At 45.3% G+C, this 26,802-nt stretch overlaps 2 protein-coding genes and 2 long non-coding RNA genes across 5 annotated transcripts in view; 2 read left to right on the top strand and 2 right to left on the bottom strand.

The window, feature by feature from the left end:
• LOC129857223 (chromodomain-helicase-DNA-binding protein 4-like) overlaps positions 1–24,002 on the top strand; it is a 65,551-nt gene extending 41,549 nt beyond the window's left edge. The window contains exons 13-40 of the mRNA XM_055925264.1: positions 673–804; positions 1,014–1,113; positions 1,229–1,420; positions 1,887–2,087; positions 2,240–2,377; positions 3,701–3,822; positions 4,007–4,180; positions 4,462–4,603; positions 4,851–4,982; positions 5,124–5,241; positions 5,395–5,519; positions 5,667–5,759; positions 5,847–5,988; positions 6,188–6,363; positions 6,930–7,119; positions 7,691–7,777; positions 13,357–13,448; positions 13,658–13,791; positions 13,896–14,040; positions 14,122–14,278; positions 14,905–15,008; positions 15,105–15,351; positions 15,444–15,500; positions 15,587–15,754; positions 15,888–15,996; positions 17,594–17,726; positions 22,318–22,513; positions 22,681–24,002. Of these exons, the coding sequence (XP_055781239.1) occupies positions 673–804; positions 1,014–1,113; positions 1,229–1,420; positions 1,887–2,087; positions 2,240–2,377; positions 3,701–3,822; positions 4,007–4,180; positions 4,462–4,603; positions 4,851–4,982; positions 5,124–5,241; positions 5,395–5,519; positions 5,667–5,759; positions 5,847–5,988; positions 6,188–6,363; positions 6,930–7,119; positions 7,691–7,777; positions 13,357–13,448; positions 13,658–13,791; positions 13,896–14,040; positions 14,122–14,278; positions 14,905–15,008; positions 15,105–15,351; positions 15,444–15,500; positions 15,587–15,754; positions 15,888–15,996; positions 17,594–17,726; positions 22,318–22,513; positions 22,681–22,883 (4,009 nt within the window). The 3' untranslated portion in view covers positions 22,884–24,002. The remainder of the gene's footprint in view (positions 1–672; positions 805–1,013; positions 1,114–1,228; positions 1,421–1,886; positions 2,088–2,239; positions 2,378–3,700; positions 3,823–4,006; positions 4,181–4,461; positions 4,604–4,850; positions 4,983–5,123; positions 5,242–5,394; positions 5,520–5,666; positions 5,760–5,846; positions 5,989–6,187; positions 6,364–6,929; positions 7,120–7,690; positions 7,778–13,356; positions 13,449–13,657; positions 13,792–13,895; positions 14,041–14,121; positions 14,279–14,904; positions 15,009–15,104; positions 15,352–15,443; positions 15,501–15,586; positions 15,755–15,887; positions 15,997–17,593; positions 17,727–22,317; positions 22,514–22,680) is intronic.
• LOC129857226 (uncharacterized) lies at positions 17,874–18,695 on the bottom strand. The gene is made up of 3 exons (XR_008759885.1): positions 18,653–18,695; positions 18,098–18,350; positions 17,874–17,946 (listed from the first exon to the last, which is right to left on the bottom strand). It is a non-coding gene; the product is annotated as an uncharacterized LOC129857226 (long non-coding RNA).
• On the bottom strand, positions 20,333–21,216 carry LOC129857224 (uncharacterized). The gene is made up of 3 exons (XR_008759884.1): positions 20,771–21,216; positions 20,520–20,721; positions 20,333–20,468 (listed from the first exon to the last, which is right to left on the bottom strand). It is a non-coding gene; the product is annotated as an uncharacterized LOC129857224 (long non-coding RNA).
• Positions 24,003–25,051: 1,049 nt separating the features above from the next.
• LOC129857222 (tyrosine-protein phosphatase non-receptor type 6-like) overlaps positions 25,052–26,802 on the top strand; it is a 67,502-nt gene continuing 65,751 nt past the window's right edge. For both annotated transcript variants that reach the window (XM_055925260.1, XM_055925262.1), the window contains exon 1: positions 25,052–25,306. In XM_055925260.1, coding sequence (XP_055781235.1) covers positions 25,296–25,306 — 11 coding nt within the window. In that variant the 5' untranslated portion in view covers positions 25,052–25,295. The remainder of the gene's footprint in view (positions 25,307–26,802) is intronic.

Below are 26,802 nucleotides of genomic sequence, written 5' to 3'. Positions count from 1 at the left end.
ACACCTGGGCTACACACGCTAACACACACACACCTGGGATACACACGCTAACACACACACACCTGGGATACACACGCTAACACACACACACCTGGGATACACACTCTAACACACACACACCTGGGATACACACGCTAACACACACTCACCTGGGATACACACGCTAACACACACACCTGGGATATACACGCTAACACACACAGACCTGGGATAAAAACACGCTAACACACACACACACACACCTAGGATACACACGCTAACACACACACACCTGGGATACACACGCTAACACACACACACCTGGGATACACACGCTAACACACACTCACCTGGGATACACACGCTAACACACACACACCTGGGATATACACGCTAACACACACACACCTGGGATACACACGCTAACACACACACACACCTGGGATACACACGCTAACACGCACACACACCTGGGGTACACACGCTAACACGCACACAACCCTGGGATACACACGCTAACACACACACACCTGGGATACAGACGCTAACACACACACACACCTGGGATACACACGCTAACACACCACAGCATAGGTAACATACTACCACCTCCTTACACAGTCAGTTCTGTAAATGAATACAGATGTAAACCATAATATCATCATTCTCCTTCCCCTTCCCTCCTCTCTCCAGTGTGGATAAGAAGAACAACGTGCACTTCCTGATCAAGTGGAGGGATCTGGCCTACGACCAGGCCTCCTGGGAGAGTGAGGAGATGGACATCCCAGAGTACGACCAATACAAGCAGACCTACTGGAACCACAGGTGCACACACACGCACACGCACGCGCACACACACACACAAAACTTGCACATACTCACCCATGCATGCACACAAAACTCTGACAACTCTGCCTATAGCAACTTATAGTAACCTATAGCAACCTGTAGTAAGTAACCTGAAGCAATAATCTAATCCTCTTCATGTCTTCCATCTTTCTCTACCTACCAACTCTTCCATCTCTCTCTCTCAGAGAGTTGATGTTGGGAGATGAGGGCAGGCCTGGTAAGAAGCTGAAGAAGATAGCTAAAGTGAAGAAGAGTGAGAAACCCCCTGCTAACCCTGTGGTGGATGTAAATACGGCTACTTCCTTGTTCCTTTTCATGTGAATCTTCCAAATCTCCCATTCACATTGATTCATGATTCTGTGATGTAAATGAAGATGTTTATCTTCCACTTCCCCTCCAGCCCACCATCAAGTTTGACCATCAGCCAGACTACCTGGACACTACACGGGGAACGCTGCACCCCTACCAGCTGGAGGGTCTCAACTGGCTGCGTTTCTCCTGGGCTCAGGCCACTGACACTATACTGGCTGATGAGATGGGTCTAGGCAAGACTGTCCAGACCGCTGTCTTCCTCTACTCACTCTACAAAGAGGTGTGTTGTTAGGGTCTGTATTGGGGTCTGTGTGTGCTGGATGTGGTCATCTGATTCCACAGCGATGTGTTTCAGAGAGTGTGTGAGAGAGAGAGCGATATCCTGTGTGTATGTAAGTTTGTGTCTCTCTTCCAGTCTGCCTTCCCTTATCAATAATTTCAGTGGGGGTACTGCCAAACCCTGGACAAACAATAAAACCGCCCATCAAAGGGGAAAAAGAGTCCAAAAAGAGGGACTCTGTCCTAAAGGCAGGCTGGGACAAATACAAGCAAAGTCCACATAGTCTTATCAGAAGGCTAGGTTGAGTTATTACTCTTCTGCTAAATACCTAGTGACGTGAATGATCAGTCCAGTGTTAGGGGATAAGGGCAGAGCATCTAAATCGGACTTAGGCACTTATTTTTTCTGATTCACCTGAAGTGTTTTACTCACTCACCTATTAACCCCTGACCTTCCACCTCTCCAGGGTCATTCAAAGGGCCCGTTCCTGGTGAGCGCCCCCCTGTCCACCATCATTAACTGGGAGAGAGAGTTTGAGTTGTGGGCTCCGGACATGTACGTGGTGACCTACGTAGGAGACAAGGACAGCAGAGCCGTCATCAGAGAGAACGAGTTCTCCTTCGAGGGCAATGCCATCCGTGGGGGCAAGAAGGCCTCTAAGATGAAGGTGAGAGACGAGTGGGATGGGAGGATGGGGAAAGACCGATAAGGTGCTGTCATGGTTGTTATTGTTGTTGATTTTTTTCTATCTCCCTCATTGTATCTTTATTGTTACCCCCTAATCCTCTGCCTACTCCCTCTCTCTCTGTCCCCCTGCAGAAAGACTCATCGGTGAAGTTCCATGTCCTGCTGACGTCCTATGAGCTGATCACTATAGACCAGGCTGTGCTGGGCTCCATAGACTGGGCCTGTCTGGTGGTGGATGAGGCCCACAGGCTGAAGAACAACCAGTCAAAGGTTAGACACACACCAGTACAATAACCATTATAGTCATAACCAGTACCGTAACCATTATAGTCATAACCAGTACCGTAACCATTAAAGTCATAACCAGTACCGTAACCATTATATAATCATCCCGAGTGGCGCAGCAGTCTAAGGCACTGCATCTCAGTACAAGAGGCGTCACTACAGTCCCTGATTCGAACCCAGGCTGTATCACATCCAGCCATGATTAGGAGTCCCATAGGGCAGCGCACAATTGGCCCAGCGTCGTCCGGGTTTGACCGGGGTAGGCCATCATTGTAAATAAGAATTTGTTCTTAACTGACTTGCCTAGTTAAATAAAGGTTAAATAAATAAAATCAGAACCAGTACCATAACCGTTATAGTCATAACCATTATAGTCATAACCAGTACCATAACCATTATAGTCATAACCAGTACCGTAACCATTATAGTCATAACCTGTACCATAACCATTATAGTCATAACCAGTACCATAACCATTATAGTCATAACCAGTACCATAACCATTATAGTCATAACCAGTACCGTAACCATTATAGTCATAACCATTATAGTCATAACCAGTACCGTAACCATTATAGTCATAACCAGTACCGTAACCATTATAGTCATAACCAGTACCGTAACCATTATAGTCATAGTCATAACCAGTACCGTAACCATTATAGTCATAGTCATAACCAGTACCATAACCATTATAGTCATAACCAGTACCGTAACCATTATAGTCATAACCATTATAGTCATAACCAGTACCGTAACCATTATAGTCATAACCAGTACCGTAACCATTATAGTCATAACCAGTACCGTAACCATTATAGTCATAACCAGTACCATAACCATTATAGTCATAACCAGTACCGTAACCATTATAGTCATAACCAGTACCGTAACCATTATAGTCATAACCAGTACCGTAACCATTATAGTCATAGTCATAACCAGTACCATAACCATTATAGTCATAACCAGTACCGTAACCATTATAGTCATAACCATTATAGTCATAACCAGTACCATAACCATTATAGTCATAACCATTAAAGTAATATCCATTATTGTCATAACCATTATAGTCATAACCATTATAGTCATAACCAGTACCATAACCATTATAGTCATAACCAGCACCATAACCATTATAGCCATAACCAGTACCATAAACATTATAATATGACATATCCTTGCATACTGAATACAGTGTTTATTAGTATAGTTATGGTTATAACCAGTCAAAGATGAGCGATCACCCTGTTTTGTGAAGAGGACAGCTGAAGTATAAAACGCTGTCTCTCTCTCTCTGTGTAGTTCTTTAGGATTCTGAATAACTACCCTCTCCAGCACAAGCTGCTGCTGACTGGTACACCTCTACAGAACAACCTGGAGGAACTCTTCCACCTGCTCAACTTCCTCACCCCAGTGAGATTCAAGTCAGTATGCCTACACTACTGTGTGTCTGTGTGTGTCTTTGTGTGTATCTTTGTGTGTGTGTGTGTGTGTGAGTGCTGCTATTGCTTAGTGTTTTGTAGTCCTGATGTTTCTTTTTGAACAAATCCAGTAACCAAAACAATAACAAAAGTCCCCCCTCCTCTTCTCTCCCTCTCTGCTCTGCAGTAACCTAGAGGGGTTCCTGGAAGAGTTTGCTGACATCGCCAAAGAAGACCAGATCAAGAAGTTGCATGACATGCTGGGACCACACATGCTCAGGAGACTGAAGGCCGACGTCTTCAAACACATGCCCTCCAAGACAGAGCTCATCCTACGGGTGGAGCTCAGCCCCATGCAGAAGTAAGTGATGAGGAAGACGAGGGGAGGGTGGGGAGGATAGTGGTAGCAATCAAATCAAATTGGATTCGTCACGTACACAGTTTACAGCAGGTATAAAAGGTGCAGTGAAATTGCGATCTCCCTCAACAGTGCAGTACAATCAGTGCTAGCACATGCTAATGAGAGGAGAAGTATAGAGAATAAGGAAACAGAGGATTGAATGTCAGTAGTGTAGTGTTGCAGAAGTCTCATGTTGGATTCTATTTCTTGTTTTCTGGTATTAATTGAATTGTGTGATGCAGGAAGTACTACAAGTTCATCTTGACGCGTAACTTTGACGCCCTGAACACCCGCGGAGGAGGAAACCAAGTGTCCCTGCTCAACGTGGTCATGGACCTCAAGAAGTGTTGCAACCACCCCTACCTCTTTCCCGGAGCCGCAATGGTACGATTCCAACCCATTCTCTGAGACGTGGGCCATACCATTGATTCGGTGCTTGAAGGAGGGCATCAATCTGTGTGTTTGTATACAAGAAAATGTTGTCTTGAATGTATATGATTTTGTTGGTTATATTTCTAAACCTAACAGACTAAACAGAATGTGTTAAGATGCTTTGATCTGGATGCAGTCTGCTTGATGATGAGCTTTAATTCATTAATTGACTGATGTTTGATTGATTGAACTCCTGCAGGAGGCGCCAAAGATTCCAAACGGAATGTACGAGGGCAGTGCCCTCACAAGGGCTTCTGGGAAACTGACTCTGCTGCAAAAGATGATGGTTAAACTCAAGGAGGGAGGACATAGAGTGCTCATCTTCTCTCAGGTACCCACACACACACACACACACACACACACACACACACACACACACACACACACACACACACACACACACACACACACACACACACACACACACACATACACATACACACACACACAAACTGTCTCTGTCTCCTGGTAGATGACTAAGATGTTGGACCTGCTGGAGGACTTCCTGGAGAACGAGGGTTATAAGTACGAGAGGATTGATGGAAGTGTAACGGGGGGCATGAGACAGGAGGCCATCGACCGCTTCAACGGTGAGACACACACGCATGGGTTCATGGATACACTAACAACAGCACAATTGGAACACTAACTTTAACTGTGAAAAAATATGAAATTGAAGTATCTATTTGTCTTTTGTCTCCTCCCTCCCTCTTTCTCTCCCTTCTCCTCTATCTCTCTCTCAGCTCCTGGCGCCCCTCAGTTTGCCTTCCTGCTCTCTACCAGAGCGGGAGGTTTGGGCATCAATCTGGCAACTGCCGACACTGTCGTCATCTACGACTCCGACTGGAACCCCCACAACGACATCCAGGTACACACACACACACACACACACACACACACACACACACACACACACACACACACACACACACACACACACACACACACACACACACACACACACACACCCCTCTCCTCTTCTCTTCCAATCTCTTCCCGTCTCTCTCTTTCTCAGGCATTCAGCAGAGCTCACAGGATTGGTCAGAATAAGAAGGTTATGATCTACCGCTTCGTTACCAAGGCGTCTGTGGAAGAGAGGATCACTCAGGTATACCAAGGCCTACCAGACTCATACAGAGGGGTAGGTAAAAGACAGACACTAACTCTCCTCTCATCCTCCCCTCCTCTCCTCCAGGTGGCTAAGAAGAAGATGATGTTGACCCACCTGGTGGTACGTCCTGGGCTGGGCAGTAAGACAGGTTCCATGTCCAAACAGGAGCTGGATGACATCCTCAAGTTTGGAACAGAGGAGCTGTTCAAGGACGAGCTGGGAGAGGGTGAGTCACTAACTACTAACCATAACCAGATCAGTCCACTCCAAACAGGTAGTCATTCCCGTTGTCGGGGGCCGTAATGTCCGCTTGTTTTCCTTCAAACTAACAACCTGGAAACTATGTGTGTGGCCTCTCCAGTCTTTCTTTCTTACACACTCTTTCATTGTACGCCACTCTCTTTCCTTGTCCCTTTCCGTCTCAGGGGACAACAAGGAGGATGACAGCCAGGTCATCCACTATGATGACAAGGCCATAGACAGACTGCTGGACAGGAACCAGGAGTCAGAGTCCACTGAGGACACAGAGATCCAGAGCATGAACGAGTACCTCAGCTCCTTCAAAGTGGCCCAATACGTCGTCAAGGACGAGGAGGAGGAGGTGTGTGTGTGTGTGAGATACTGTGGAAGGTGATGAACAGGAGAGATGACCCATACTTCTGAGTCTGTGTTATTACACTTGAATGTGTTTTTATACAAGTTCTTCCATCATTGCTAACCTGTGTGTGTGTGTGTGTGTGTGTGTGTGTGTGTGTGTGTGTGTGTGTGTGTGTGTGTGTGTGTGTGTGTGTGTGTGTGTGTGTATACAAGTTCTTTCATCATTGCTAACATGTGCGTGTGTTAGTTCGTATATAAGTTCTTCCATCATTGCAAACCTGTGTGTCCCTGTTAGTTAGTATACAAATTTTTCCATCACTGCAAACCTGTGTGGGTGTTAGTTAGTATACGAGTTCTTCCATCATTGATAAGGTGTGTAGGTGTGTGTTAGTATACGAGTTCTTCCATCATTGCTAACCTGTGTGTGTGTGTGTGTTAGTATACGAGTTCTTCCATCTTTGCTAACCTTTGTGGGTGTTAGGTAGTATACGGGTTCTTCCATCATTGCTAACCTGTGCGTGTTAGTATACGAGTTCTTCCATCATTGCTAACCTGTGTGTGTGTGTCCAGGAGGAGGAGGTGCAGCGGGAGGTGATTAAACAGGAGGAGTCAGTAGACCCAGACTACTGGGAGAAACTGCTGAGACACCACTATGAGCAGCAGCAGGAGGACCTGGCCCGTAACCTGGGAAAGGGCAAGAGGACCCGCAAGCCTGTCAACTACAACGACGGCTCTCAGGAGGAACGGGGTAGTAGACGGGGTACAGAACAGCGCTGCACAATGCAACCTTTTTTTACCTGCTCTGTGTGTGGATGTGGACGTGTGTTTATGTGTGTTGTAGGTAGGGTGTGTGGGATAAGAGTGTGTATCTTTTGTGTTATATTGGAGCGTGTGTGTGTGTTAATGGTTTGTGTTTGTACTACATGTTTGTCCATGTCCCATCTCTGTCTTCTGTGTTTTTTAGCTGTTTCTACTAGTATTCTAGGATTAAGCATGGGCATGATGTTTCCTTCCTACTGTCTCAGTACTCTCTCCTATCTGTCTCTAACAACATTGGGGTCAATTCCAATTCAGGAAGTGAATTGAAATTCAATTCATGTTTGACAATTTCCCATTGACAAGAAAGTGACCCCAACCTTGTTAATGATTTTGGTATTGACTAGTTTAGTTTTCTTGTGAAGTTGGTTGAAGTGAATTTCTGTCTATGTGATTGCATCTGTTCTTAACTCTCTCTTCCTTCTCCCCTGAAAACAGAGGGGTCTGTGTCCTAAAACGCTCTGATTGGCTAATCCTGTCGCTTCCCCGTACCTCTCTCTCCATTCTATAAGCAGATTGGCAGGAGGATCAGTCTGACAACAACTCAGATTACTCTGTGGCCTCAGAGGAGGGAGATGAGGACTTTGATGAGCGATCAGAAGGTAACAAACACTATTGTCATGAATTCAAATTGATTACAGTGCATTCGGAAAGTATTCAGACCCCTTCATCTTTTCCCCAAAATGTTATGTTACAGCCTAATTCTAAAATGGATTAAATAAAACATTTTTCTCATCAATCTACACACAACACTCCATAATGACAAAGCGAAAACATTTTTTTAAAAACATTTTTGCAGAAATACATTATTTACATAAGTATTCAGACCCTTTGCTATGAGACTCGAAATTGAGCTCAGGTGCATCCTATTTCCATTGATCATCCTTGAGATGTTTCTACAACTTGATTGGAGTCCACCTGTGGTAAATTCACTTGATTGGACATGATTTGGAAAGGCACACACCTGTCTATACAGTGCATTTGGAAAGTATTCAGACCCCTTCACATTTTGTTATGTTACAGCCTTATTCTAAAATTGATTAAATCGTTTTTTTCCCTCATCAATCTACACACAATACCCCATAATGACAAAGCAAAAACAGGTTTTTAGAAATTTTAGATTTTTTTATATATATATATATATAAAAAAGAATGAAATATCACATTTACATAAGTATTCAAACCTTTACTGAGTACTTTGTTGAAGCACCTTTGGCAGCGATTACAGCCTCGAGTCTTCTTGGGTATGACGCTCCAGGTTTGGCGCACCTGTATTTGGGGAGTTTCTCCCATTCTTCTCTGCAGATCCTCTCAAGCGCTGTCAGGTTGGATGGGGAGCATCGCTGCACAGCTATTTTCAGTTCTCTCCAGAGATGTTTGGTCAGGTCCGGGCTCTGGCTGGGCCACTTAAGGACATTCAGAGACTTGTCCTGAAGCCACTCCTGCATTGTCTTGGCTGTGTCCTTAGGGTCATTGTCTGGTTGGAAGGTCTGAGGTCCTAAGTGCTCTGGAGCAGGTTTTCATCAAGGATCTCTGTCCTTTGCTCTGTTGATTTTTCCCTCGATCCTAACTAGTCTCCCATTCCCTGCAGCTGAAAAACATCCCCACGACATGATGTTGCACCACCATGCTTCACCGTAGGGATGGTATTGGCCAGGTGATGAGCGGACCTGGTTTCTTCCAGATGTGACGCTTGGCATTCAGGCCAAAGAGTTCAATCTTGGTTTCATCAGACCAGAGAATCTTGTTTCTTATGGTCTGAGAGTCCTTTAGGTGCCTTTTGGCAGGCTGCCATATGCCTTTTACTGATGAGTGCTTCCGTCTGGCCACTCTACCATAAAGGCCAGATTTTTTTTATTTTATTTCACCTTTATTTAACCAGGTAGGCTAGTTGAGAAGAAGTTCTCATTTACAACTGCGACCTGGCCAAGATAAATCAAAGCAGTGCGACACAAACAACAACACAGTTACACGTGGAATAAACAAGCGTACAGTCAATAACACAATATAAAAAAAGAAAGTCTATATACAGTGTGTGCAAATGGCTTGAGGAGGTAGGCATTAAATAGGTGGAGTACTGCAGATATATGGTTGACCTTCTGGAAGGTTCTCTCATCTCCACAGAGGAACTTTGGAGCTCTGTCAGAGTGACCATCGGGTTCTTGGTCACCTCCCTGACCAAGGCCCTTCTCCCCCGATTGCTCAGTTTGGCCGAGTGGCCAGCTCTAGGAAGAGTCTTGGTGGTTCCAAACTTCTTCAATTTAAGAATGATGGAGGCCACTGTGTTCTTGGGGACCTTCAATGCTGCAGAAATTTTTTGGTACCCTTCCCCAGATCTGTGGCTCGACACAATCCTGTCTCGGAGCTCTACGGACAATTCCTTCGACCTCATGACTTGGTTTTTGCTCTGACATGAACTATCAACTGTGGGGGTTTTCGGTGACAAGCCACATTTTTTCATCCTGAGGTTGAAGAGGCACTGTTGCAAAATGACGTTTCCACAAAATTATGATAATGCTTTGCTACAAAAATTAAGCATAACATTTCCAAATGCACTGTATGAGTGTGTGTATGTGTCCGTGCAAATAAATGAATCTCTGTATGTGCCAGTTGGAATTAGTGTTTGCTTGTGTGTTTTTCTGCAAAGGACAGAAAGTGAAAGAGTGAGAATGATGCGCGAGAGAGAGTGACTGATTCTGTTAGCCAGTTATAACAGGCCAATTAAATTATAATAGTACAAAACTATTCCACACTACAAGTCTAAGTAAGCAGAAGTACAAACGAATACTTAATGGCCGACGGCAGTTAGAAAGGGCGGTAAGCCCCAACTACTGATACAGGGTTAGATATTTGTTCATCCACCTAATGGTTCATTTAGGATTGTGGATAGAATAATCTGATTATAGATCTGTGGTTAAGGTCAGTTCTACATGGACTGTTACGAAGCTGTGTCCCATGCTAACGTCTTTCAAACGGCCCCTACAGATTATACAGAAACAGACTAACTCCTGCATCGACTTGTTAGACAGGGCAGCAAAATGTACAGAGTATATCAATTCTGTACAGTGAATCATCCATGTTCTTTTTGAGGATCTGTTAAAATTCTTATTTTGAATTTTATAGTGTGGTGCTCATACATAGAATTAGAATAAACTGTTGAATGCACTTATGATGACATCCATTCTTTGAGTTTATGGATATCCAATCATTGTTAAGTTAATATATGATTGTGGCCAACATGACATTTGGTTAAACTACACGTGTTTTGAAATGGAAGGGTTGCAGGTAAAATGCTGGTGTGGAATACCTTTCACTTTACATTGTTGGAACAACGTTTCCATTGATGAAATTCACACAAAAATCATCCAGGACATTTATGTGTGTATGTATTATGTAAGAAAGACAATATATATTCTTTATAAAGAAGCGTTTTTTGGTGGCAAAACAATAATTCATACAATCTTGGTCAGAAATGTGACATGATATGTTCTGGGTTCGAACCATTGATCTATTGATTGAACGGCAGATGAGTTACCGATTGCGCCGCCGTGGTAAATAAATTATTAATGACTGCAGATTTCACCCTGAATGAGCGACTCAAAATCTTGTCATAATCGTAAATATTTCCATGCTAAACGGTAAACACGTTGTCAGAAGATTAATCTGGTGATGTTCACTTGCCTCAGTTGACGTTCGCGGCACAGAACATTCAGAGCGGATTTTATTACAGCGCGACAGATACAGTAGCTACTCGCGGTTACGTTTTTCGGTGTTCATTTCGATCATCCGCTCGTTTCAATTGCGACAGTCAGTGAGTGAGTGCTCTTTCAAGATCAGATATATCGAGGAGTAGCAGCAGCATCGTCTGTGAATACGATAGCTACTAATTCAATTCAATTTGAAGGGCTGTATATTGTCATGAGAAACATATGTTTACATTGCCAAAGCAAGTGAAATAGATAATAAACACAAGTGAAATAAACAATATAAAATCAAAAGTTCCAAAGAAATAGAGACATTTCAAATGTAATAGTATGGCTACATACTGCTGTTAGCTAACTTTCGCTAATATCAGGGATGTATTCACTAGGAACAAAACGGGGAGGTACCTACCTGAGTTTTTTCAATATAAACTTTTTTTTGTGCTACATTGCAAACCGTTTTCCGTTTGCAACTGTTTGCTGAGGTGTGAACTAATTATACACACCGTTGCCTCCTTGCAATTCGTTTTTTCAGCAAGTTCACTGATGATGCAGCAACAATGTATCAAAATATGTCTTTCAGACAGGGTTTGAATCCCTTATCATGTCACATTTTATGGTAGACTATTTCAAATAGGTCTGTCTGCAACTTGTATCTGCAATTGGTTGTAAAAATTGCAAAGGCTTGCTAAAACAACATCCGGTAGAGGTAAAATAGCACACAATTCCATGCTGTTTTGAGGGGTCATTCAATCAAAATCTCATACAGTGATGTAGGGAGTTTACCCCAACTCTATTGCAGGATGAATTGTGTGTGTGTCAGTACACATTAATATGTGTGTATTTTCTGTGTGTGGGTGTACAGTCGTGGCCAAAAGTTTTGAGTATGACACAAATATTAAAGTCTGCTGCCTCACTTTGTATGATGGCAATTTGCATATACTCCATAATGTTATGAAGAGTGATCAGTTGAATAGCAATTAATTGCAAAGTCCCTCTTTGTCATGCAAATGAACTGAATACCCCCCCCCCAAAAAAAAAAAATCCGCTGCATTTCATCCCTGCCACAAAAGGACCAGCTGACATCATGTCAGTGATTCTCTCGTTAACACAGGTGTGAGTGTTGACGAGGACAAGGCTGGAGATCACTCTGTCATGCTGATTGAGTTTGAATAACAGACTGGAAGCTTCAAAAGGAGGGTGGTGTTTGGAATCATTGTTCTTCCTCTGTCAACCATGGTTACCTGCAAGGAAACACGTGCCTTCATCATTGCTTTGCACAGAAAGGGCTTCACAGGCAAGGATATTGCTGCCAGTAAGATTGCATCTAAATCAACCATTTATCGGATCATCAAGAACTTCAAGGAGAGCAGTTCAATTGTTCAGAAGAAGGCTTCAGGGCGCCCAAGAAAGTCCAGCATGCGCCAGGACCGTCTCCTAAAGTTGATTCAGCTGCGGGATCAGGGCACCAACAGTACAGAGCTTGCTCAGGAATGGCAGCAGGCAGGTGTGAGTACATCTGCATGCACAGTGAAGCAAACACTTTTGGAGGATGGCCTGGTGTCAAGAAGGGCAGCAAAGAAACCACTTCTCTCCAGGAAAAACATCAGGGATACTGATATTCTGCAAAAGGTACAGGGATTTGACTGCTGAGGACTGGGGTAAAGTCAATTTTCTCTGATGAATCCCCTTTCCGATTGTTTGTGGCATCCGGAATAAAAGCTTGTCTGGGGAAGACAAGGTGAGTGCTACCATCAGTCCTGTGTCATGGTAACAGTAAAGCATCCTGAGGACATTCATGTGTGGGGTTGCTTCTCAGCCAAGGGCGTGGGCTCACTCACAATTTTGCCTAAGAACACAGCCATGAATAACAAATGGTACCAACACATCCTCTGAGAGAAACTTCTCCCAACCATCCAGGAACAGTTTGGTGACGAACAATGCCTTTTCCAGCACGATGGAGCACCTTGCCATAAGGCAAAAGTGACAACTAAGTGGCTCGGGGAATAAAACATTGATATTTTGGGTCCATGCCCAGGAAACTCCCCAGACCTTAATCCCATTGAGAACATGTGGTCAATCCTCAAGAGGCGGGTGGACAAACAAAACCCCACAAATTCTGACAAACTCCAAGCATTGATTATGCAAGAATGGGCTGCCATCAGTCAGGATGTGGCCCAGAAGTTAATTGACAGCATGCCAGGGCGAAGGCGAATTGCAGAAAAAGAAGGGTCAACACGGCAAATATTGACTCTTTGCATCAACTTCATGTAATTGTCAATAAAAGCCTTTGACACTTATGAAATGCGTGTAATTATACTTCAGTATTCCGTAGTAACATCTGACAAAAATATCTAAAGACACTGAGGCAGCAGACTTTGTGAAAATGTATATTTGTGTCATTCTCAAAACTTTTGGCCACGACTGTAGTGTGTGTGTGAGACTAACATGACATGACCTGTGTTTCTCCCTCCAACCAGCCAACTCCCGCAGGCCAAGCCGCAAGGGGCTGAGGAACGAAAGGGACAAACCGCTGCCCCCCCTGTTGGCCAGAGTGGGAGGCAACATTGAGGTCAGACTGCAGCTTCTATCAGTCTCTCTCACCATCTGTCACTCAAAAGAAAAATCGACATTGTCCTCTTCATATCTCCCTCTACAAGCAGTTTTTTCTTTCGCCTTGTCTACTTCTGCCTGCACATTTTCCTCTCTCTTCACCACTTGTCTTTTGTCTCTTTCAGTGTGTATGTTGCTCTAACCCCCCCCCCCCCCTCTCTCTCTCAGGTGTTGGGCTTCAATGCGCGCCAGAGGAAGGCATTCCTGAATGCAGTGATGCGCTATGGGATGCCTCCTCAGGATGCCTTCACCACCCAGTGGCTGGTCAGGGACCTCAGGGGGAAGTCTGAGAAAGAGTTCAAGTGAGTCTGTGTGTTAATGTCTATGGTCTATCTATTTGTGTGTGTGCAGTCTTTATGTGTGTGTTCCCAGGGGTCCGTATAACAATATTCTCTCTCCCTCTCAGGGCGTATGTCTCTCTCTTCATGCGTCATCTCTGTGAGCCGGGGGCTGACGGAGCGGAGACCTTCGCTGACGGAGTTCCACGGGAGGGGTTGTCACGACAACATGTCCTTACTCGCATCGGCGTGATGTCATTGATCAGGAAGAAAGTAAGCAAAGTGTTATCAATTGTTCATTTGTTGTTTTGTTTTCATTTAATTGATGTATGTATTGATTGTATTGATGTCCAGGTGCAGGAGTTTGAGCATGTGAACGGCCAGTGGTCCATGCCCTGGATGATGGAGCTGGAGGAGAACAGGAGGCTGGCAGCCATCGCTGCTGGAGAGGACGTCAAAACACCTTCTACTGGAACCCCCGCTGACACACAGCCCAACACCCCCGCCCCAGGTACACACACACACACACACACACACACACACACACACACACACACACACACACACACACACACACACACACACACACCACACACCACACACCACACACAAGACACAAGACACACACACACACACACACACACACACACACACACACACACACACACACACACACACACACACACACACACACACACACACACACAGACAGCCCAACATCCCCGCCCCAGGTACACACACACACACACACACACACACACACAGACAGCCCAACATCCCCGCCCCAGGTACACACACACACACACACACACACACACACACACACACACACACACACACACACACACACACACACACACACACACACACACACACACACACACACACACACACACACACACACAGACCAACATCCCCGCCCCAGGTACACACACACACACACACACAGACAGCTCAACATCCCCGCCCCAGGCACACACACACACACACACACACACACACACACACACACACACACACACACACACACACACACACACACACAGAGAGACAGCCAAACACCCCCGCCCCAGGTACACACACAGTAAAATGGAAATATACTCAATCATTCTCTCACGCTCTCTCTGTCGCTAACAGAGGACCTCACTAAGTCTGAAGACACTGGCAAGGAGACGGAGGTAAAGAAGGAGGGAGAGGTAGAAAAGGACAGCAGGGTGCACAGCAAGACAGAAGACCCAGAGGTGAACATTCTTTATTACATTATACTGCACCCTCCGCTCAGATTGTGATGTCATCCCATCACTACCTTAATCCTCACCCCTTTTTCCTCCTCACAGATTATTGAAATCCCAGACGAGATGGAAAAACGCTCTGAAAGGAAAGAGGCAGAGGGAGAGTCCTCCACCACAAAGAACGACAAAGAAAAGGACAAAGACACAGAAGAGAAGGAGGATAAAGAGACTGAAGAGAAGGAAACCAAGGAAACCCAAAAGGAGATGGTAGACAATGAGAAGGATTCCCCCACTGAGGTCAAAGGTGAAGGGTCAGAGGCCACAGCAATATCAGAGGAGGCCAAGCCTAAAGGTCAGTCGGGACAGTCAGGGTGACACAGATACTGTATTAAGGTCATGTCTCCTGTGGTTGTGACCCCTGACCTTGTGTTCTCTCTGTTATAGTGGAGGAGAGCAAAGAGGAGAAGATGGACACCAGTTCTCCTGCACAGGACAAGCAAGGTAGGTTCTTCTGTTCCATACACACATTTATACACACACACACACACACAAACATGGTGCTAACCCAGTATTCTTCCTCCCTTCAGAGCAAAAAGAGGAGAAAGATGGTTTGAAGACCGAGGAGTCTGGCAAGCTGCAGAATGGAGAGAACACTAAAGAAGGAGTGGCAGCAGCAGCGGTGAATGTGAGTGAGGAGAAGAAGAAGGCTACCAAGCAGAGGTTCATGTTCAACATCGCAGACGGAGGATTCACAGGTACACAGATCTAGGATCAGCTAACCCTCCCCAACTCCCTAACCTTAACTAGTAATCATTGGGAGGCAGGGGGATGCAAAACTGTCCTTTGTTCATTTTCAGTCTCTCTTAACATCTCTCTCTCTCTCTCCAGAGCTCCACTCTCTGTGGCAGAACGAGGAGAGGGCGGCGACCGTCACCAAGAAGACATTTGAGATCTGGCACCGTCGCCATGACTACTGGCTGCTGGCTGGCATCATACAGTATCCTTTCACTCTGTACCAACGTCTCTCTGTACCAACGTCTCTGTACCAACCTCACTCTGTACCAACCTCACTCTGTACCAACCTCACTCTGTACCAACCTCACTCTGTACCAACCTCACTCTGTACCAACCTCACTCTGTACCATCCTCACTCTGTACCAACCTCACTCTGTACCAACCTCACTCTGTACCAACCTCACTCTGTACCAACCTCACTCTGTACCAACCTCACTCTGTACCAACCTCACTCTGTACCAACGTCACTCTGTACCAACGTCAGTCTGTACCAACGTCAGTCTGTACCAACATCGATCTGTACCAACATCGATCTGTACCAACGTCACTCTGTACCAACGTCACTCTGTACCAACGTCGATCTTTACCAACGTCAGTCTGTACCAACCTCACTCTGCACCAACGTCACTCTGTACCAACGTCACTCTGTACCAACATCGATCTGTACCAACGTCACTCTGTACCAACATCGCTCTGTACCAACATCGCTCTGTACCAACATCGCTCTGTACCAACATCGCTCTGTACCAACATCGCTCTGTACCAACATCGCTCTGTACCAACATCGATCTGTACCAACGTCACTCTGTACCAACGTCACTCTGTACCAACATCGATCTGTACCAACATCGCTCTGTACCAACGTCGCTCTGTACCAACATCGCTCTGTACCAACATCGCTCTGTACCAACATCGCTCTGTACCAACATCGATCTGTACCAACATCACTCTGTACCAACATCACTCTGTACCAACCTCGCTCTGTACCAACCTCGCTCTGTACCAACATCACTCTGTACCAACATCGCTGTGTACCAACATCACTCTGTACCAACATCACTCTGTACCAACGTCTCTCTGTACCAACCTCGCTCTGTACCAACGTCACTCTGTACCAACATCGATCTGTACCAACGTCACTCTGTACCAACATCACTCTGTACCAACATCGATCTGTACCAACGTCACTCTGTACCAACATCACTCTGTACCAACATCGCTCTGTACCAACATCGATCTGTACCAACGTCACTCTGTACCAACGTCACTCTGTACCAACATCGATCTGTACCAACATCGCTCTGTACCAACATCGCTCTGTACCAACATCGCTCTGTACCAACATCGATCTGTACCAACATCACTCTGTACCAACATCACTCTGTACCAACCTCGCTCTGTACCAACATCGCTCTGTACCAACATCGCTCTGTACCAACCTCGCTCTGTACCAACATCACTCTGTACCAACATCACTCTGTACCAACGTCTCTCTGTACCAACCTCGCTCTGTACCAACATCACTCTGTACCAACATCACTCTGTACCAACATCACTCTGTACCAACGTCTCTCTGTACCAACGTCACTCTGTGCCAACCTCACTCTGTACCAACGTCACTCTGCTAATCAAAGTGTGGAGGAGTAGGTTATTAGTTGGATCAGGTATGTTAGTGCAGGGATGGAACTAAAACCTATAGGACCAGGGTTGGAGACCACTACTCAGCAGGATGTCAGAGGTTTGGTGGGAGAACTGTGAATCATTATGATGTCATGACCTTTGACCGTGGCACCTCTCAGACATGGTTACGCTCGCTGGCAGGATGTGCAGAGCGACGTGAAATATGCTATCCTCAACGAGCCCTTCAAGGGGGAGATGAGCAGAGGAAACTTCCTGGAGATCAAGAACAAGTTCCTGGCCAGGAGGTTTAAGGTGCGCTGGGCTGGCAGGATGTTTCTGGCTGCTTTTGTCTATTGAACCACTCTCTGTGTTCTGTTGAGACATCCCTCTCTCCCACTGTCTCTTCCTTTCTGTTAATCACTATGTTTACCTCTTCCCTCTCTCCCACTGTCTCTTCCTTTCTGTTAATCACTATGTTTACCTCTTCCCTCTCTCCCAATGTCTCGTCCTTTCTGTTAATCACTCTGTTTACCTCTTCCCTCTCTCCCACTGTCTCGTCCTTTCTGTTAATCACTATGTTTACCTCTTCCCTCTCTCCCACTCTCTTCCTTTCTGTTAATCACTATGTTTACCTCTTCCCTCTCTCCCACTGTCTCTTCCTTTCTGTTAATCACTATGTTTACCTCTTCCCTCTCTCCCACTCTCTTCCTTTCTGTTAATCACTATGTTTACCTCTTCCCTCTCTCCCAATGTCTCGTCCTTTCTGTTAATCACTCTGTTTACCTCTTCCCTCTCTCCCAATGTCTCGTCCTTTCTGTTAATCACTCTGTTTACCTCTTCCCTCTCTCCCAATGTCTCGTCCTTTCTGTTAATCACTATGTTTACCTCTTCCCTCTCTCCCACTGTCTCTTCCTTTCTGTTAATCACTCTGTTTACCTCTTCCCTCTCTCCCACTGTCTCTTCCTTTCTGTTAATCTCTCTGTTTACCTCTTCCCTCTCTCCCAATGTCTCGTCCTTTCTGTTAATCACTCTGTTTACCTCTTCCCTCTCTCCCAATGTCTCGTCCTTTCTGTTAATCACTATGTTTACCTCTTCCCTCTCTCCCAATGTCTCGTCCTTTCTGTTAATCACTATGTTTACCTCTTCCCTCTCTCCCACTCTCTTCCTTTCTGTTAATCACTATGTTTACCTCTTCCCTCTCTCCCACTCTCTTCCTTTCTGTTAATCACTCTGTTTACCTCTTCCCTCTCTCTCACTCTCTTCCTTTCTGTTAATCACTCTGTTTACCTCTTCCCTCTCTCCCAATGTCTCATCCTTTCTGTTAATCACTCTGTTTACATCTTCCCTCTCTCTCACTCTCTTCCTTTCTGTTAATCACTCTGTTTACCTCTTCCCTCTCTCCCAATGTCTCGTCCTTTCTGTTAATCACTATGTTTACCTCTTCCCTCTCTCCCACTGTCTCTTCCTTTCTGTTAATCACTCTGTTTACCTCTTCCCTCTCTCCCACTGTCTCGTCCTTTCTGTTAATCTCTCTGTTTACCTCTTCCCTCTCTCCCAATGTCTCGTCCTTTCTGTTAATCACTATGTTTACCTCTTCCCTCTCTCCCACTCTCTTCCTTTCTGTTAATCTCTCTGTTTACCTCTTCCCTCTCTCCCAATGTCTCGTCCTTTCTGTTAATCACTCTGTTTACCTCTTCCCTCTCTCCCACTGTCTCTTCCTTTCTGTTAATCTCTCTGTTTACCTCTTCCCTCTCTCCCACTGTCTTCCTTTCTGTTAATCACTATGTTTACCTCTTCCCTCTCTCCCAATGTCTCGTCCTTTCTGTTAATCACTCTGTTTACCTCTTCCCTCTCTCCCACTGTCTCTTCCTTTCTGTTAATCACTATGTTTACCTCTTCCCTCTCTCCCAATGTCTCGTCCTTTCTGTTAATCACTCTGTTTACCTCTTCCCTCTCTCCCAATGTCTCGTCCTTTCTGTTAATCACTCTGTTTACCTCTTCCCTCTCTCCCACTGTCTCGTCCTTTCTGTTAATCACTCTGTTTACCTCTTCCCTCTCTCCCAATGTCTCGTCCTTTCTGTTAATCACTCTGTTTACCTCTTCCCTCTCTCCCAATGTCTCGTCCTTTCTGTTAATCACTATGTTTACCTCTTCCCTCTCTCCCACTGTCTCGTCCTTTCTGTTAATCACTCTGTTTACCTCTTCCCTCTCTCCCACTGTCTCTTCCTTTCTGTTAATCACTCTGTTTACCTCTTCCCTCTCTCTCACTCTCGTCCTTTCTGTTAATCTCTCTGTTTACCTCTTCCCTCTCTCCCAATGTCTCGTCCTTTCTGTTAATCACTCTGTTTACCTCTTCCCTCTCTCCCACTGTCTCGTCCTTTCTGTTAATCACTCTGTTTACCTCTTCCCTCTCTCTCACTCTCTTCCTTTCTGTTAATCACTCTGTTTACCTCTTCCCTCTCTCTCACTCTCTTCCTTTCTGTTAATCACTCTGTTTACCTCTTCCCTCTCTCCCAATGTCTCATCCTTTCTGTTAATCACTCTGTTTACATCTTCCCTCTCTCTCACTCTCTTCCTTTCTGTTAATCACTCTGTTTACCTCTTCCCTCTCTCCCACTGTCTTCCTTTCTGTTAATCACTCTGTTTACCTCTTCCCTCTCTCCCAATGTCTCGTCCTTTCTGTTAATCACTCTGTTTACCTCTTCCCTCTCTCCCACTGTCTCTTCCTTTCTGTTAATCACTCTGTTTACCTCTTCCCTCTCTCCCACTGTCTCGTCCTTTCTGTTAATCACTATGTTTACCTCTTCCCTCTCTCCCACTCTCTTCCTTTCTGTTAATCTCTCTGTTTACCTCTTCCCTCTCTCCCACTGTCTCGTCCTTTCTGTTAATCACTCTGTTTACCTCTTCCCTCTCTCCCACTGTCTCTTCCTTTCTGTTAATCACTCTGTTTACCTCTTCCCTCTCTCCCACTGTCTCGTCCTTTCTGTTAATCACTCTGTTTACCTCTTCCCTCTCTCCCACTGTCTCGTCCTTTCTGTTAATCACTCTGTTTACCTCTTCCCTCTCTCCCACTGTCTCTTCCTTTCTGTTAATCACTATGTTTACCTCTTCCCTCTCTCCCACTGTCTCGTCCTTTCTGTTAATCACTCTGTTTACCTCTTCCCTCTCTCCCACTGTCTTCCTTTCTGTTAATCACTCTGTTTACCTCTTCCCTCTCTCCCACTGTCTCTTCCTTTCTGTTAATCACTATGTTTACCTCTTCCCTCTCTCCCACTGTCTCGTCCTTTCTGTTAATCACTCTGTTTACCTCTTCCCTCTCTCCCACTGTCTTCCTTTCTGTTAATCACTCTGTTTACCTCTTCCCTCTCTCCCACTGTCTCGTCCTTTCTGTTAATCACTCTGTTTACCTCTTCCCTCTCTCCCAATGTCTCTTCCTTTCTGTTAATCACTATGTTTACCTCTTCCCTCTCTCCCAATGTCTCGTCCTTTCTGTTAATCACTCTGTTTACCTCTTCCCTCTCTCCCACTCTCTTCCTTTCTGTTAATCACTATGTTTACCTCTTCCCTCTCTCCCACTGTCTCTTCCTTTCTGTTAATCACTATGTTTACCTCTTCCCTCTCTCCCAATGTCTCTTCCTTTCTGTTAATCACTATGTTTACCTCTTCCCTCTCTCCCACTGTCTCTTCCTTTCTGTTAATCACTCTGTTTACCTCTTCCCTCTCTCCCACTGTCTCGTCCTTTCTGTTAATCACTATGTTTACCTCTTCCCTCTCTCCCACTCTCTTCCTTTCTGTTAATCACTATGTTTACCTCTTCCCTCTCTCTCACTCTCTTCCTTTCTGTTAATATCTCTGTTTACCTCTTCCCTCTCTCCCACTGTCTCGTCCTTTCTGTTAATCACTATGTTTACCTCTTCCCTCTCTCCCACTCTCTTCCTTTCTGTTAATCACTATGTTTACCTCTTCCCTCTCTCTCACTCTCGTCCTTTCTGTTAATCTCTCTGTTTACCTCTTCCCTCTCTCCCAATGTCTCGTCCTTTCTGTTAATCACTCTGTTTACCTCTTCCCTCTCTCCCACTGTCTCGTCCTTTCTGTTAATCACTCTGTTTACCTCTTCCCTCTCTCCCAATGTCTCTTCCTTTCTGTTAATCACTATGTTTACCTCTTCCCTCTCTCCCAATGTCTCGTCCTTTCTGTTAATCACTCTGTTTACCTCTTCCCTCTCTCCCACTGTCTCGTCCTTTCTGTTAATCACTATGTTTACCTCTTCCCTCTCTCCCACTCTCTTCCTTTCTGTTAATCACTATGTTTACCTCTTCCCTCTCTCCCAATGTCTCGTCCTTTCTGTTAATCTCTCTGTTTACCTCTTCCCTCTCTCCCACTGTCTCGTCCTTTCTGTTAATCACTCTGTTTACCTCTTCCCTCTCTCCCAATGTCTCTTCCTTTCTGTTAATCACTATGTTTACCTCTTCCCTCTCTCCCAATGTCTCGTCCTTTCTGTTAATCACTCTGTTTACCTCTTCCCTCTCTCCCACTGTCTCGTCCTTTCTGTTAATCACTATGTTTACCTCTTCCCTCTCTCCCACTCTCTTCCTTTCTGTTAATCACTATGTTTACCTCTTCCCTCTCTCCCAATGTCTCGTCCTTTCTGTTAATCTCTCTGTTTACCTCTTCCCTCTCTCCCACTCTCTTCCTTTCTGTTAATCACTATGTTTACCTCTTCCCTCTCTCCCACTGTCTTCCTTTCTGTTAATCTCTCTGTTTACCTCTTCCCTCTCTCCCACTCTCTTCCTTTCTGTTAATCACTCTGTTTACCTCTTCCCTCTCTCCTCTCTACACCTGTCATATCCCTTCCCTCTCTCTCTCTGCCTCTCTCATCTCTGTACCCCCCCCCTGACTCTAGTTGTTGGAGCAGGCATTGGTGATTGAGGAGCAGCTTCGCAGAGCAGCCTACCTGAACATGTCTGAGGACCCGGCCCACCCCTCCATGGCCCTCAACACCCGCTTCAGTGAGGTGGAGTGTCTGGCTGAGTCCCACCAACACCTCAGCAAGGAGTCCATGTCAGGGAACAAGCCTGCCAACGCAGTACTGCACAAAGGTAGACTACACACAGACTCACTCTCTTTCTTTCTCATTGCCTCTTTTCTGTCTCTGCTTTTCTTACCCACTTCCATCATCTCTTTTTCTTATTTCTCCCCCTCTTTTCATTGTTTCCTAAATGGTCAGTTGGACTTTGGTGGTGGTAACTCTGTCTCTCTCCTTCAGTTCTCAAACAGCTTGAGGAGCTTCTGAGCGACATGAAGGCCGATGTCACCCGTCTCCCGGCAACCATCGCCCGTATACCACCCGTCGCCGTGAGGCTGCAGATGTCGGAGAGGAACATCCTCAGCCGATTGGCCAGCCGCGGGTCCGAGGTCACAGGGCAAAGCCAATCACAGACCACGCAGCAGATGCAGGTGCCACGCTGACCAATTCCGCCAGTCCTCCCCTAGGCGTTCTCCCACCCGTGTTTTGGAATCGGAGAGTGACCCTCATCTCACCCCGCTCTGCACCTCTCCTGTCCCCAAACCAAAACTCACACTCTGGACAGTAGAGGAAGGTCTCTACCCACCAACACCTCTTCTCTGGACACACAGCAGACTACAAATGTTCTGCTTCCTCTTCCCCAAAAGACACCTGGAGGAACACAGTCTGTTCTCCACTGGGAACTCCCACCTTCTCTACAGTATCTACCTAATGAACTGCAGCACTGTCTCTGTGTCTGTCTGTTATGTGTCTAACTTTCACACAGAGCTTGTTTTCACTCTATCTTTCCCCAAGCCTGTCTCTAAAATAGACAGCCTTGTACCTGGCTCTGTCCCATAGAATTAGAATGGGTAAAATGGACTTTTCCACTCCAAGTGAAGGTTCTATAATATGTGGACTCGTCGTTCTATGGGTGTGCAGAATTAAATTCGATATGCAACATGTACAATTCAATTGGGTAAATATGAAATCATGTGGAATTTAGAACTATGTCTGTTCTGCCCATTCCATTTCTGGGTGTGTACCTCTTCTCAGTGTGTGTGTGTGTGTGTGTGTGTGCGCGCTTGTGAGTGTGTGTGTGCGCTTGTGTGTGTGTAGGTGGGCACACTGCTCTATACTTCTCACAGAGAGACTGTTAATAACTATCAAATGACGAGGATGCTTTAGTAGAATAATATTGGTTCTGTGTTACACTCCTGCCCCTCCCCCCTCTTCACTGCTCCCTTCACCTGTACACTCAGGTGGTCCATAACACTAGCCTGTTATTGGCTCTCCCCGCTCCTCAGCCACGCCCCGTCCTGCAGCTCTACATTCCTGAACGATTGCGTCACAAATGTTCCCGGAGGCCTCGCCCCCTTTTTGCCCAAATAAGGACATGCAATAGCTCCACTAGTGTAGACACACGGGGCTGCATTGAGAATGATGGCAAGCTCTAAATTAATTGTCTTAGTCTAATGTTTTGTTCTTTTACATTTTGGAATATTATTATGGTTACCAGCTTGTTGTTTTTATCGTTACAGTTTCTTCTGAGAACTCCAATAAAAAGGGTAACAGTTTGTGAAGCTTGTTTCTTTGCCCTTTATTATGTGAGGGCATTATTACCTGGGCACATTGCATTGTATTATAATCTGGGTGGGGTCGAGCCCTGAATGCTGATTGGCAGACAGCCGTGGTATATCAGACCGTATACCACGGGTATGACAAAACGTGTATTTCTACTGCTCTAATGACGTTTCTAAGTTTATAATAGAAATAAGGCACCTCGGGGGTTTGTGGTATATGGCCAATATACCACGGCTAAGGGTTGTGTCCAGGCACTACACGTTTCATAGTGCTTAAGAACAGCCCTTAGCTGTGGTATATTGGCCAAATACCACACCTCCTCGGGCCTTATTGCTTAAATGACCAATGGTACGTGTCATCATTTGACCTACAAGGTCTGTGGAAGGACATCATCTGATTTAACTGCATCTATAAAGTAATAAAACCATAGAACACAGGTACAGGAAGAGGAGGGTGTGTGGCTGTAAATATATCCAGGGAAAGGTGAAAAAGCTCATTTCCTTTTGCAGTAGAGGGAAGGAGAACACATGGACAGTTAGAGGGAGTCGAGCAGACAGTAAGAGGGAGAGAAGAAGAGAGAGACAGGAACAGACTTGTTTTCCCAGACAGAGAGAGGTGCAATTAAGAAAATTGCGGGAAATTACAGGGCGGGACTGCGTTGTAATAGAGCCTGCTGATAACTTATCAGGACAGAGACAGGGACGGAGGGATAGAGAGAGAGGGACGGAGGGATAGAGAGAGAGAGAGGGAGGGATAGAGAGAGGGAGGGTTAGAGAGAGGGAGGGAGGGATGGATAGAGAGATAGGGAGGAATAGAGTGAGAGGGAGGGAGGGATAGAGAGAGGGAGGGAGGGTTAGAGAGAGGGAGGGAGGGATGGATAGAGAGATAGGGAGTAAGAGTGAGAGGGAGGGAGGGATAGAGAGAGGGAGGGAGGGTTAGAGAGGGAGGGATGAATAGAGAGATAGGGAGGAATAGAGTGAGAGGGAGGGAGGGTGGGTTAGAGAGAGGGAGGGAGGGATGGATAGAGAGATAGGGAGGAATAGAGTGAGGGCAGTCAGGAATTGTAGAGAGCAAGAAGGAAAACAGGGGGAACAACAGGGAGAGAGAGAGGAAATGAGTGAGAAAGAAGAGGTAGATAGAGAGAAGCAGCTGGAACAGCATAGTATACGCTAGTTAACTGGACAGTGGACAGACCACACTGCACTAACCTCTAGCTCATCTCCGTTCTGTTGTAAAGACTGGATCTATGAGACTGGACTGCTGTCTAGAACACCTGAGCAAAAGTCCATTCAATGTCTTGTGGGTAAGTACTATCTATAGACACAGTTAGCATGTGAAGCTCACAGGTGTGAAAGGGGAAGAGAGCCCAACTCAAACTGCTGCAGGCGTTTTGTTTCACTAACCTGTATGTTTGTGTGTCTGCAATTCCTGGTGTTAACCACTGTTCTAACACCTGCAGTACAAACGTCTGTTAGTCTGTTTATGTGTGTGTGTGCGTGCTCGCTCGCATGCTTGTGTACGTATACTCTAGCCTTCTGTAATGTATGTATTTAAAATCACACGTGGGAGAACTAATTATGTTCTCATTGGCTGATCATTCTGAGTGTACACCTTCCTATTTTTGAGTTGCACCTGCTTTTGCCCTAAGAAAAGCCTCAATTGGACTCTTGAACTCTACAAGGTGTCGAAAGCATTCTACAGGGATGTTGGCCCATGTTGACTTCCCACAGTTGTATCAAGTTGGATGGATTTTCTTTTGGGTGCTGGACCATTTTGATACACACAGGAAACTGTTGAACGTGAAAAACCCAACAGCGTTGCAGTTCTTGACATAAACCGGTGCGCCTGACACCTACTACCATATCGAGTTCAAAGGCACTTCAATCTTTTGTCTTGTCATTCACCCTCTGAATGGCACACATACACAGTCCATGTCTCAATTGTCTCAAGGCTTAAAAACCTTTCATTAACCTGTCTCATCCCCTTCATCTACACTTCAAGTGGATTTAACAGGTGACATCAGTAAGGGATCATAGCTTCACCTGGATTCACCTGGTCAGTCTATGTCACAGAAAGCTTTTGTATACTCAGTATATTTACATACATTTAAATCTCACTGTTAAATGTCCAGGCAAGAGAAATACGATTTGCAAGCCAAAGTGATAGCCCTGGAAGTTTCTTGTTGTGACAATAGTTACTGTCAGACAGGGCTCTTACTTTGGTGTCATTTATTAGTATTTATTTCAAACCCATCTCCCACCAGGCTGCTGAGGGGAGGACGGCTCATAATAATGGCTGGAACGGATGTGTTGGAAACCATGTGTTTGATGTTGTTGATACTATTCCACTTATTCTGCTCCAGCCATTACCACGAGCCATCCTCCCCAATTAAGGTCCCACCAACCTCCTGTGTCCCCCACCCCTCCCTTCAGAGGACAAAAGCAACCTTGTTTTACACACTTTTCCCCCCAGATATTTTTCTACATACATGCCACTTTTCCCACACATGACAAAAATGCAGTCCATTATACACTGAGTGTACAAAACGTTATCACAATAGTTAGGTGCCGATATGATTAGTATTGCGGTACTTACGATTCTCACGATTCTATATGTATTGAGATTCATATTGTGATTTTACTGCGATTCGATTTTCCAAACATATTGCTCACCAAATGTCTGCTGTAGAGGGACAAGAGAGAGCCATGGTAAAACATGTATTGATCAGTCATGGAAATAAAAGTGCTGAAAACAAATTGGTTCCCTATTTAAAAAGAAGATGGAAAACAAGATATGAAG

The sequence above is a fragment of the Salvelinus fontinalis genome, chromosome 6, assembly GCF_029448725.1.
Source record: "Salvelinus fontinalis isolate EN_2023a chromosome 6, ASM2944872v1, whole genome shotgun sequence".
Classification (NCBI taxonomy): domain Eukaryota; kingdom Metazoa; phylum Chordata; class Actinopteri; order Salmoniformes; family Salmonidae; genus Salvelinus; species Salvelinus fontinalis.
This window is presented reverse-complemented; position numbering and strand designations above follow the sequence as displayed.